Source organism: Carica papaya, chromosome 9 (genome assembly GCF_054855325.1).
Source record: "Carica papaya isolate Zhongbai chromosome 9, ASM5485532v1, whole genome shotgun sequence".
Lineage (NCBI taxonomy): Eukaryota > Viridiplantae > Streptophyta > Magnoliopsida > Brassicales > Caricaceae > Carica > Carica papaya.
Genome location: NC_142317.1, coordinates 17,496,152 through 17,510,247, shown reverse-complemented (window position 1 = coordinate 17,510,247; position 14,096 = coordinate 17,496,152). Strand labels below are relative to the sequence as shown.

General features: G+C 33.9%; 1 protein-coding gene across 2 annotated transcripts in view; it reads right to left on the bottom strand.

The window, feature by feature from the left end:
- Nucleotides 1–3,162: 3,162 nt before the first annotated feature.
- The window catches only part of DMS11 (Histidine kinase-, DNA gyrase B-, and HSP90-like ATPase family protein), a 43,015-nt gene continuing 32,081 nt past the window's right edge, over nt 3,163–14,096 (bottom strand). For both annotated transcript variants that reach the window (XM_088211091.1, XM_088211090.1), the window contains exons 12-20: nt 12,505–12,651; nt 11,873–11,965; nt 5,766–5,817; nt 5,549–5,660; nt 5,138–5,379; nt 4,947–5,059; nt 4,196–4,275; nt 3,860–3,902; nt 3,163–3,416 (exon numbers count right to left, since the gene is read on the bottom strand). In XM_088211091.1, the coding sequence (XP_088067217.1) occupies nt 3,306–3,416; nt 3,860–3,902; nt 4,196–4,275; nt 4,947–5,059; nt 5,138–5,379; nt 5,549–5,660; nt 5,766–5,817; nt 11,873–11,965; nt 12,505–12,651 (993 nt within the window). In that variant the 3' untranslated portion in view covers nt 3,163–3,305. The remainder of the gene's footprint in view (nt 3,417–3,859; nt 3,903–4,195; nt 4,276–4,946; nt 5,060–5,137; nt 5,380–5,548; nt 5,661–5,765; nt 5,818–11,872; nt 11,966–12,504; nt 12,652–14,096) is intronic.

The following is a 14,096-nucleotide window of genomic DNA, read 5'->3' as shown; positions in this document are numbered from 1 at the left end:
CCCTCACTAAAAGGCAATAATACTAAATCAAAGATCCACATAATTTCCAATCAAAATGCATCATCAATCATAAAAAAATAAGTTATTATCATAATGATCAACCCAACTTTTCTAATTCATCATGCATTCTATCCAAATGTATCACACCTACAGTAGTCTCTTACTTTCATCCTAGTCAACACAAACAAAAAAAAGGCAACACATTGTGCTGTGGAAATCATCACATAGTCAATTGATGTCTGATCAATGTCTTTTGTTGGGACCCACGACTTGTAAAGGACATGAAAATAGTTTGATGATCAAACATTAGCTAAAAGAATCGAAAATGTGACTGAAATGTTACTATTTGCTAATCGAATTCGGTTACACCACTCAAATTTTGAAAATTCATATAGTCTTCAATTCTAATGGTAATCATATAGTTTTAGTATTATGAAATGCTTACAATGTAAATAAAATAGTTTGGTAGCCAAAAATTTGCCGAAGAAATAAAAAAATGTGGCCAAAAAGTTAATGCATGCTAAGTACATTTTATAACAGTACTTTATTTTTAAAATTTGTAAGTTCTTTAATTCTAGTCCAAAATTATGCAATCTTCGTTTTTATGATAAGTTTATAATATACATGGATAAACTAGTTTGATAACCAAAATTTAGGCAGAAAATCACAAATTGGCGAAAAACTCTAGTGTTGTAGTGTTCACAATTTTTTGAAACCATAGGCTTTTGAAATTTCGAAAGATTTTCAATTCTAATTTGAATTGTACAATTTTAATGTATATGGAAGATTTATAATATGTAAAACAAATAAATATAAGCTTAGTGGGGTTTCACTTTTGGTTCCTTGGTGGCATTTTCATTTATTATCTTGCAATTATCTCTCCGGTGAGACCTTTCTTTATTATAGAGTAAATTATTTTTCCTTTTGAGATATAAACCAAGCAAAAAATATGATGGCTATGCAAGCTATAAAATACAAATATGATAAAACATTTATATTTACACTAATTAGGCTTGATAATCTTACAATTTTATTTGTTGAGGTGTCAATTTTAGAAACTGTATAATTTTAATTTTAAAAGTATTTTTAATTGAAAATTGATAAAAATTCATCAAATAATAATCATTTATAAAATTTATAGTTAATGAAATTAATAAAACCAATTTCTCTCATACCAGTTTGTAATTAGAATTTTTTTTATAAAATTTTAATTTATTTAGTTAGAATAGGATGATATTGTATCAATATAATAAAGGTTTTAACTGAATTACGAAAATTCACTATGTTTATATTTTGCAATTAAATTGTGAATAAAATAAGTTATGTTTTCAAACTTTTAAAAAATGTTAAAATTATTGCAAAAATATAAAATTTATCATTGACTTCTTTCTGCTGTTTATACCCTGATAAACTAATACCTGTACTCTCTATTGTATTAAAGGGTATATCAGTCTTTTTATTTAATTAAATGTATTTTATTTATGCAGTGAACATGAACTGATGTATATATATATATATATATGTAGAAAAGTTTTGTAAAGCTAGAAAATACAAAAAAGATTAAAATAAAGATGTATGCTAGTAAATCTAAAGAGGTCAAAGTGTAATTGCCAATAATCACATCAACCTTTATAGAAACAGCAAAAGCACACACACATATATACATATATATATATATGTTATAACGCTTATTTTACAGTCAATCTGTGCAAAGATATGGCCGCTCTGCCCACAAAGTGTTGCAAGCGGATGGAAGTTTTTTGCACCCCAAATTAACTTGAAATTTTTTTTTTAAAAAAAAATTACATTATTTTAATTACAAAATTAGTTCATAATTAATTATTTTAATTATAATAAAAATATGTATGTACTATGCAACATTATAATTTATTTGAAAACAAAAAAAAATCAATATTTTCATCATTAATTTGTACGATTAAATAAAGTTTTGAAAATCAATAACAAAACTTCTTTCATATAGAGGGAAGCAGAGAATCCAAACCTAGTTTGACCCATTAGATCTATTGAGAAAAAGAAAATATACGTATACCTCCATGTAACATATAGATATATACTATATTTATGCATAGGAATAAAAGAAAAAGAGAGCTAAGTACATATCAAGTGACAACAACAGCAAAAAGAACCCATCATCTTAAAAGAAAAAAAGAGAACACATGCAGCCTACTGTCAAACTTACAACTGATCAGTGTAATGAAAAAATACTTGGGTGTTTTATGAAATAACCATAACGCGCCGGATCAAAACATATATAGTTAACCCTAGAGGAGTATAAAGAAGAAGAAGAAGAAGAAGAAGAAGAAGACAACGACGACGACGACGACGATGATGATGAATCAGATGGAGGAGGCAGATGAAGGAATGAAGAAGAAGGTTACGGTTTTATATAGGGCTGAAAGGGTCTTCTAGGGCAACACAAGGCATTGGTCGCAGGAGTACGGGCAATGGGCAGGAAGGTAATGCAAGGGGCCTGGTGTTGCGGGCAGCTGCCCAAACATTAAAGAAATATGCAACTTGTGCAAGTTGGCAAATCTTGTTATTATTTTCACGGAGATTTATTTCTAAAGTTGTGTTAATTTGCACGATTTAAATGGAAAAGAAATCCGGATATTAAATAAATAATTTATTTTTTTAAAAAATAATAATTTATTATTTTTCATCAAATTTTAACAATTGCTCTTTTGAAATTCTAACATTTGGTAATTATATGATTTAGGATTTATTAAAGAAACAAAATTTTAGGCACTTCTGTTTAACATCACCAGAAATCCTATTAACACAAATACTGAATAAAGCATATTAACACGAAAACAAAAACACTAATTTAACATTTTAAAATTTTCAATTAATTTTCAGAAGGTATTATCATCATTGGCTCAATTCAATTTCCAATTTGATTCAAAGGGAATAGCTTACTGATTACATGGATGTTGATTTTCTTTTCTGATCATAAATTTTCCTATAAAATACACGTCGCCATCAATCATTCAATAATATTCCCTATATTCATTCCTTTTTTTTCAAATAAAATATTTCATTCTACTAATATATATATATATATATATATATATATATTTCTTCACTTACTGGTATATATTGAATTTTTTTGGTCATACTCTTAACAAAAAGACACAATGAGTCTGTAAGTGACAATTATCCTTTCTGTGCATTACAAAAATCCCTCTATTAGAGGGTGACTGTTCACAGATGATATGGATTCCATTATTTTGCATAAAAGCATAGAAAAACAATACTAAGAATGAATGGGAAAATGAAGCAAAAAGTTACATATTTACATTTTTTTCCTCTTTGATTGTGTCTAAGAATTGTAGTTCGGTCATTAAACGATCATACTCTTGCTGTGAGTCTCTAATTTCACTTTTGAGCTGTTCGACCTGCACAAATATTTAGCTCAAATCGAATCAATACAGACATGCTCTCCCACAATATTTATTCTTTCCTAGAAGCATCGCTAGTGCAGCAGTTCTGCCTAAGCCATCTTAAAAACATGCAAGATCTCCAGCTATATTGGGTAAATACTAATCCAAGTGTTTGTCTTTGTCATGGATGTCTGCTTTTTGCAAAGAAATCTAACAAAAGAGTTCAAGTTAGAATAACTCTGTAATACAGAAACCACAAAGACATCGCTAGATTTTGGTGCACCTGAACACCATTCCACGCTCTCTTCTGTGCATGTAGATGACAAAACTCATTTAAAACATTTTCATAAGACACATTCAAGGAGACACAATGTAATCTTTTAGAAGTGTTAACTTCCCAAAACAAACATTCAATCCTTTATAATAATTACTGGTGTCAATATGAACTTATCAAGTACCTTAAGGTGAAGTGCTTCGCGGCTCTTCTCATATTCCAAGCATCTGATGGAAAAACAACAATAGAAACCAATTTCTGTTCAGTAAATTCAAGGTTCAGATCTTATAAGTTTATAGGTGTAAGTGATCCACTATCTCAAAGTCCGAATTAGTTTAAGATAGATAACGATGCAAAAGTAATCAGTTCAGTTTATCCGACATATAAATTCCTTTTACAAACAACCATTTAAGAATAGTCTAAAAATCAAGAGTGCAAATATTCCCAGGGGTTTGTTCAGATGTAATGAAATAAGAACGTGGGGAACTACATAATAGTTATTCTACTGATATATACTTACTTGGCCCTGAGCTTCTTATTTTCTTGCATCAAGTTAACAGCCTCTTGATCTTTCAACTGATTTGCAGTGGCATTGATAGGCTTCAAAAATGCACAAAGTTAGCAGCAGATTTTATGGGGAAAAGAGCCAGAAGGATAGGTTGAACTCAAAAAGCAAATGAACACCACAAATTACAAGTATTTGGACATTCTGGCTAATATCTCAGACATCCTCACTAAGCATAATGCAGAAATGTTGGCAGCCGAAATAAGGTAATAAACCAGAGCAAGACAAGGGACTTTCACTTGAAGAGGTTGCCCACTTCAATCAAGTCCTTGAGCAAAGTTTTAATTCTACTAAAAACAAGGCATCCGGAATTCAGACTAGAAAACTTAATTTTTAATACCATGTAAAACAATGAAGTTGGATAAGTAACTATCCCATAAGCTTGAACGAATGAGAAATAACCTAGCCTTATTATTTATATTCTAATAGAGACCAAGCATTCATAAAGAGTCTTATTTTCCTAGCACTACCAAATGAAAATGAAAGCCAGCATGGAAAAGGGGCATTAAAGAAGGCTGTATTAGGTGCATTTTGTCATAGAATCATTTAAATTAAGAAAGTAAATCGATACACTCATGTATTATATAAATAATATGCTTCAGGGCCAAATGGTTTATCCCTGGAACAAAATAGTGACACTCCAAAGGTAATTATCATTCGAACTAAATAAATAAAGTAACCACATCATCAAATTCTCCATAGTAACCTGCATTCCCAAATTCTGTCCAGGATAAACAACATTTGCTCCTTTCTCAGCTTGACCTTCCTGCTTTCCTGATTCTGGCAAATTAATGTGTTCTCTTCTTTTTGTCTGTAACCCTGTTTCAACGGAAACCGTCAAATATATCTAATAAGAATCCTCTAAAGAAATCAAGATTCACTTATTCAAGTATCTACCTTCTTCAGTTCTCTTTTTAGGGCCAGGTGCTGATTCTTTGCCCCCTACCAACTTGCGTGAGGAATTAATTGCTTGATGCTGGAAGGCCAAAGCTGCAGTGGTCACTTTTGTACCGACAATGGCAGAAGAAGTCCGTTGCTGCATACTGCTCTGTGATACAGAATGCAATGAAATCTGTCGAGTTACCGATGGCCGAAGCTTCTTTTTCACCTGATAACCAATGAGTCCACAATGATAATCCCTGTTAAAAATTAATCAAGTTTAGCAGGCCCAATTAAACATACATGCTAATGAAGTATAAAAACATCTTCTAAAGTACTTATGGACCACAATGTTAAACCACCGGAAGCAGTACAACAGCAGCAGTGTATGGAAAGATAATTAAGAGGGGCCAAATGCTCAGTACCTACCAGTATTCCCATGTCATTTCCTTTAAGCGAACTTCAACCTTCTGAAAAAGGGAAGTCCTCTCAAAATCTTGTTTGTTATGAGTTGGCTTAACAAAGTTCGCTTCTAGAACACCTAAAAAAGTAATAAGATCACTCAGCATATTTCACTTATATTTTCATGAAGCATAAAGTAACATAAATCAAATACAAGTACGTAAGGGCACTGTTTGGTCCTCACCAACCACTCCTCTGCCCCTACTGTCGGAATAGCTAACAACTTGCCAAAATGGCTGCAAAAGTGACCCAGAATTACAGAGCACGTAAAGTCAGCAATCACCGGAAAACAGAAATAGCAATGCAAAAAAAGAAAACTGGCAACATTTTGTTCTATAAAACTGAGAAAACATGGAAAAACTAGAAAGCCAAAAAAGGACATAGAAATACAGTATTATTGTTTTTCTAAAATAAAAACTAGGATATGATATAATATAACACAAGCACTAAGAGGGTACCAGCCTACGTATAAAAAGTATTTACATGTCAATCAGGAAAGGAAATCAATGAGGTCTCCAAAACCTTCTATTGTATAAAGAGGATGACCAATAACAAAAAAATCTAAGATCTGGAACCATCTATCTCTAATCTTATCAAAATTAACTTACACTATCTCGAGAGCTCTCATGTTTTTCTCTTTGCTATTGAGTATCTAGATTAGTTGGTCATTACTCCTGTTATTTGATACAGAGGAGAGAATATTTAGAAGAGTCTCATACTTATCAATTTCTCAATCATTGAGATTCCTTATAATTTCCATATGTCACTCCCTTTCTTCCCATTATCTCTTACCGACTCAAAAACCGTGCCCTGTATCTTGCAGTAGTATAGATCTATGGAAACTGATCTTTGAGTGCGGCCTCCCCAATCCAAGTGTCCTACCAAAAGTTGATTCTGCCCCAATTCCAGCCCTCTACCTGATACAATCTTGGAATTTATTCCTACTCCAGTAACTTTTTTCACATCCTCGTCCCATCCGGTCAAGCCAATTCTCTAAGTTATCACCCTCTATTCACGGTACCCAATTTCGCTACAATCACCCTCCTCCATAAGGATATTATTTTATTTCATGAATCTCCATAGTCATTTACCTTGTAAGCCATATTCATCTTTGCTAAAGATCTCAAGTCCAATCCTTCGTGAGACATTCACTTTTTGATCTCATCCCATGCCCCCAAGTGATATTCTTTCCTATCCTCAGAGTTGTTCTAAAGGAATATACACTAAATTGATTCAAGTTTTTTGACAACATTTGATGGAATTGTTAAAAAAGACATGTAATAAATCTGTAATGGCCTGAAATTTGAAATGAAATAAAATCATAAATTAAATGCGAAAGTGAAATAATAGAGTTAGGGTTTACATTTCTCACACAATAATTTAGAATATCCAATAGGGTTACAGAAATGACCCTTCTAAAAAAACAAGCGAAAATTCAAGAAATAAGTAAAAAATAAATAATTAAGTGTCCTAGAACGACCTTCACTAGCCTTTGAAGGAAGTCCGGATAGTGAACTATTCACAACCTCCTTATTGATCGGGATCTGGATTTTGGTTCTCTTAATCTAAAATAGTTAATGAAAGGGTGAGCTACACTAACTCATTAAAAATATCACACTACTCACCGATATAGAAATGAAGGTTAGTAAAAATTATAAAAAACAACTAAAGGAACTCTTAATTTAAATAAATTCATTAATCATAAATAAAATCATTTATTGCATACTTACTGTAACGAGATTTCTAAAACCGACCTGTAGAGACAATAGTTCAACAATATCATAATCTCATATTCAAGTAAGTAACAATAACAACTTTCTTTTTTATCTACCTACATCAATTCATGAGGATCCATAGGGATGTTCCCATTACGCGTGAACCATTATTCAATATTTTCAACTAACCGGCCGTCCCCATACCCCGTCCGCTATAAGCGTCAAAAATATCATCCCTCAATACCCCGTCCGGTATAAGAGTGAAATGGGTCGTCCCTATACCGCGTCTGGTATGAGGCGATGTTCACGGTAGGGTTTCCTATGTACCCAGTCCGTCCACCATCTCCCAAGATATCCAGTAAGGGTACCATTCATTCATTCACTTAATCAAAACAATTCTCGTTTACATTTAATTTTCAGTTTCACAATTTAACTGTAAATCACGCAAGACAAGCAATACATGCATCAAGAAAACACAACTGAATCATCTTACCAATTCCAGTGTATTATCATATTTTTAAAACTGTAAAATCAAACAATCAGTTAAAACACGACAAACATTAATAAACAACAAGTTCCGCTTCCATTAATAACCTGTAATTAATTATCGAAATTTTCTAAATTACGCAAAATACCGTATTATTTATAATTAAACTTCAATTCTATAACAGGAAATAAGGTGAGGGATTCTTACCCGAATCGGTGTCTGAAACACTAAACTTTCAACTGTGCCTACTGGCGATCCTTGAGTTTCCTAAATTTTCCTGCGGAGATTAAAACACACTTTACGTATCTAGAAATACCCAAAAAAACTCAAAATCGATGTTAAAAATCTTTTCCGGCCAATTATGAAAATCCAGCACGCCGCCGCCGCCGTGCTCCGACGACGGCACCACCGCCCATAACGGTGGTTTGCCTCAGACATGTTTTCGACCAGTTTTGGCTGATTTCGGCCGGTTTTATACTCATCCCTGCGAGAAAACACGTTAGGGACTTTGGTTGGACGAAAAAAGTCGAAAAACAAAAACTTACCGACGACAGGATTTTCAAGTGTGGTGGCTCCACCGGCTCACTTTTGGGGTTGGGCATTTTTCTTCGGTCAACCTATAGAAAACAGAATGGTGAGTACAATGGTGGAAAAATCGCATGAAACGGGAATTGAAAAGGGACTTATCGGAGACGATTTTTTATTTTTTTCGCGGCAGCACCAACGGACTTTATCCGCAATTTCCGACTCATCCGACGGTCCTTTAACTCCGATTTGGCCATGGAGGTGTTCAAAATCAAATTTCGAGCTAATGGAAATTTTTTTACCTTTTTTGGCGGTCAGAGGAGGTTTTGACGCGGTGGCAGGCGGTAGGCGGGAGTCTTCTCCGGTGACTAGTTCTTCTTCTCCAACGGGGGCTAGCGACTAGGGTAGGGTTCGGTGTGAAGTGAGATATTTATATCCATCTCTCTTAAATTTGAATCATTCATCACGTTTGATCTCGACCATCCAATCGCATTTAAAGAGGAAATGAATCTAAATCGTTCATTGCGATTTGATCTGAACCGTATGATCGCGTTTAAAGAGAAAATGAATCTGAACCGTTCATCGCGTTTAATCATGACTATCCGATCGCGCCTAAGAAGGAAATGGATTCGGACCGTCCATGCACACTGAAACAAATTCGAGTCGTCCGATCGCGGGCACGTGGATTGCCAGCGCGGCCTCCCGCGTGGCACCGAGTTAGCATGCCTTGTCACACAGCGCGCTCCGCTTTGTCGAGACTGCTGATTTGATGGTCCTACATGGCGCATTTTTCATAAATTACGTTTTGACCCCCAAATTTTTGATTTTTCTTTCAAAAACATCTACCGAACCCAAATTTTTACCCATGTTTCCCAAAATTGTTTTCAATTTCATCATCCACCTATTTTTTCCTAATTTTATATTAAATAAAAATTTATAAAATTAAAAATTATATTTTTATATATATATATTTTTTTTAATTTTAAAATTAATTCCAGGCCAATTTCGGGCCCGGATATTACAAAATCGATATATTGGTCAACGTACTTTAATGAGAGTGAGTCTCCCTCTTCTGTACAGGATGTTTCCCTTTTATCCCGCCAACCTCCTCTCAAACCTCGCAACCACCAGATCTCACATTTTTATATTTAACCTCTAAAGCTAAACACCAAATACTTAATCAGTAACTCTACACTTTTACACTCATGACTCCCCCCGACCTTGAAGCATCCCTCCCTCAACTAATCTCACTATCTCGAACTTGGTTAAGTTGATATTGAAACCAGGAACCGCTTGAAAACTCAGTAAAATGCATATGAGATTAAGCATTGCCCTTTTGTTCTATTCACAAAATACTGAAGTGTCATCAGTAAAAAAATAAGTGAATTACCTCCTCCATGTGCTCACCCTCGCTCACTTTAAACCTTTAAACAAGTCAAGCTCTCTAGCTCTCTGTAACAATTTTATTCAAGACTCTCATGACAATAATAAAAAGAATGAGAGATAATGGGTCATCTTGTCAAGCCCTCTTGAGACCTTGATAAAATGGGACGAACACTCATCCACTATTATTGCAAAAGAAGTTATAATGATACAAGAGTTGATCTACTAGCACCATTTGTCCCTGAACCCAATCTTCTCAGCATATAATCAAGAAAGCCCCCGGTTACATGATAATAAGCTTTCTCCACATCCAACATGCATAAGAAATTTTCTCTATTCCTCAATAACAACTCATCCACAACCTCATTAGCCATCAGAGCTACATCTTGTATTTACCTTCCTTCCATAGAAGTATGTTGACACTGACCAACCACTTTATCCATGACCTTGGTCATCCTTCTAGCTAATACTTTCCCAACGATCCTATAAACGCTTCCAACTATAAGATTAAAGCTACATGATGTCTAACTTTGGGCTTTTTGGCTATGAGTAATTCTTTGTATTCCATGGAGGATTTATGTAACCTTATCGATTGTATGATTGACATGTAAATAAGAAAACCATAACTCATAGATTCTCTTCACCAAATGTTTCGCCCATGTGCCCGGTCTACACTTCTACCAAAAATCATCTACTGCATCGAGAAACCATGCATACTCCTCCTTGTCCAAAAAAATTGACCTTTGGAATCCTCTCCCGTTCTCTGTAATCCGTAGCCTTTCTGCCTTCTTTCCTTCGCTGCATAAATCAAAGGGTTTTCCCTCTAAGTAAAGATACCTCCAACCATACGAGTTCATGTGTTAGGATTTTGGTCGGCCAAGGCAGACGACCAAAGGCTGAGCACGGGTTAGGGTTTAGAGAGAGAGCGAGAGAGAGAGAGAGCTCTTCAATAAGAGCAAGTAGAAGTCAATGAAAAAAATTCATCAGTTGACCTAACTTGTCATAGTTGACCTAACTTGCTCATAGTCTTTGGAGCTTGGTTTATGGTCTTTTGGGTGTGGATTGGGTTATGGCTAGGTCTGTAGAGGGTGAAATCGGGTGTGAGATGGTTTATATGTAAAAAATAAGTTTGCTAACTTGATACCTCTGTCTGTTTTCTAGATCATTTTGAAGGAAAGAAATAGAAGAGTTTTTGACAGTGTTGACTAACATAAAAGATAAGTAATTTCATTATTTTGGATGTATTTTACTTGGTCATGACATTATCAGAAATGTAAATTTTAGAAATGTCATTGACATGCTAACATGATTGTAAATTTTTGTAAATGGGAGGTACCCCTTTTTTGGTATCTTGTCAATACAATCTATACATTTTTATCTCAAAAAAATAATAATAATTGACATGTAAATATCTTTTGTACATGGTTGGTATCCTCTTGGTGCTTGTAACGAATAAATACGTAATATAATTTTCATTCAAAGAAAAAAAAAGAGAGTTGCTCCCAACTAAGCTAATAGATCTAAAGTCTCTAATATTTGCTGCCCTTCCACCTTAGAAATGAGAACCAAGAAAGAGGGATTTAAGGATTTAATAAAGGATCTAGGAAGAGAAATTTAAGGATTTACACAGCATCATTGTTTATTAGTAAACTAGTAATCAAGTTAATTAATTTAACTAGATGTGAGGAGAGTGTAACAGTTAATTGGAATATGACAGTCAATTTCAGGCATATTTTATGATAAACGTGATAGCCAGGTCCTTTTTGAGTTTCTTAGGAAGTCCATATCCTAATAAGATACTAAAAATTAGGTCCTAGTTAAAAGGGACTGGAGTTCAGTTTTCTATTGACTGTTTCTGCTTTGGTTGATGTCTTGCCCTCTATATTAGTACCTTTCTCCTTTCTCTCCATTAACAATATTTCCTGTTTCATCTTAAAAAAATGCAAATCCAAATTTGAAGACACTAATGAAAGTATATCACATATTCATATAATTTACCATTTCTCAAAATAGAAAATTTACAGGAAATTCTTGTGTTTATCATTCATTTCTACAGAATATGTTGTCGTCATACCACATCTCCTAAACTCTTTCTTTTCTTTTTTTTTCCCTCAAATAGTAGTTCCTTAGACTCTTTAACAAAGGAGCATCAAATCAACGTAGATAATTTAAGATGGTTACCAGTATTAAACGGTTCTTATGATACACGCAGAAACCATGGACATTAATTTGTGGAGCTTCTTTCAGAAATCCAATTGTTGTTACCACTGCACCCTGTGCATTTAAATGAAAATCAGCAACAAATATGACATTCAGCATAATAATAAGCATAAGCATCTACCTCGAAAAATACAGGGCACAGATGTAAACATTTTTAAAATACATGCTGTCAAGCCCAAACACAATGGATCTCACAAACTAATGACTCCAAACACACAAACCTTATTTGGCCCTCCCAACAACTAAACATGTATGGATCAGGAAAAAAGAAAAGTTGAATGGATTCAGAGCAAACACAAATATGAATTAGGCACTCCACATAACAAATTTGGATAAAAAAAGAAGATTTATTAAGATAAGAAGGAAGGAAGAAGAAAGAACAAAGAAAGGATGATAAGACATCCTAGTTGTGACAAGCGATAGTGTGCAGAACATCATAGAGAGATACAATACATAAAGAATGTGGGATCTTAAGGGCCAAAAATAATAATCTCCCACTTCCAATCCACAAGACTAAAATTAAATTTATAAATCCAATGGATTCAAAGGAAACTACAAACAGCACTCCATAACAGTTTAAAAATTCATACAACCTCTATACATCCACCGGTTTGAGGTTTGTATAAGATGAACTCCGGGAACTTGAGATCATCAGCAACATTATGATGTCCAACAACTTGTCCACGCAATATTATTTTGAAACTTTCTGGAAGCCGCAAATACAAGATGGACAGGTATGCCTGCATATAGGACAAGTGCTTGACTTAACCAATATCATCATATACAGGGTCTGCATGATACAGAACAAATAAAGAGAAACACTGGGTATAAAAGGAAAATGAAATTTTAATTTTTTTTCACATTTCTTTTCTATTATACCATTCTACTTGATTAGTTTTTTCTAGTTAGTAGATTTCTTAGATTGACAAATTCCTATTTTAATTGTATTTTGACTCTGTTTAGTCAACTATTTATATGATTATTATATAAATACTGAGATACTTATTTAATAATTAAGATCTAAAATCTTTACTTTTGATCTTTGTTCTTTTAGTATTATTTTCAAGCTCTCTTTATCCTACATCAGTTGGTGCCAAAGCCTAGTTCTAATTCATAATGCTATTAAAATTTCCTCACCCAAGCTTTACGACACTACCGCCAAAAAGAACAGTAGCCTCACAACACCAGAAAATGGCAACTGGCAAGTGTCAATATTTGCGAAAAGCCAGCCAACACCCACCACCTACTTCACCAACACCAGAAATCACAAATTGTTTCTTCCCCACAGGTTGCAAGCCACCAAATCCCTTTCAATTCATCTGACTGGCAGCTAAACCACAGAATTATCACTGCCTTGCCAAAACTCTACCTTACGACCCACATCCACAATCACCAAAACCAATCTAGAACCAGCATCTTCAATACAGCTCATAGCCCGAAGCCCTACATCCAAAGGTTATTGACGATACTCATGTGACTAATGCAGTGAAAGCAGCATGTGAAATCCAACGCAAGCTGTTTCTGTAGCTGATACATCATTTCACCTGAGCCATTTTCTAGAGCTGAGACAATTGGGAGTGAATCCATTTTCAAGCAAATCTTTTTGTTGAATTTGAACCGAAGCTTTGGCAACTTTATGGTACAATTTAGGAAAAGCTGATACAGAGTTTACTTTATAAGACTAAATTTTTTCTACTCTGAAAGTTAAAATTATTATCTCCAGTTAAATTATTATCTCCTTTGATTAAACAAATATTTTTCCTTCATCTTGCCCATAGTTATCCTTAAAAACAAATTCAGCCTTGATATAGCAATTCTCTTTCCCTTAGCCTTAATATTGTTTAACTATGGACGAGAGAAAAAAAAGGAACTAAGTTCTAACATCTACATTCAGCCACCAGAAAAAGTTCTTGAGTTTCATTTTCACCCTGTCAAGCAGTTTGAACTTCTATCATTCGAAGAATAACCTTTTCAGCATTATCCTTCTTTTGATTGTAACCACTCTATTCTGTGGTAAAGTAACTTAGATCCCACACCCAAGTCCTGCAACTTTAAGTCATGGCTGAAGAACCTGCGTCATGTTTTGTCCAAATTTATTCTATTCTCATTTAATTCCTAAATCTTTGTTGAAGCTTCATAATTTATATATATTATTGATTCAACTTCATTCATATCCTCGATTGAA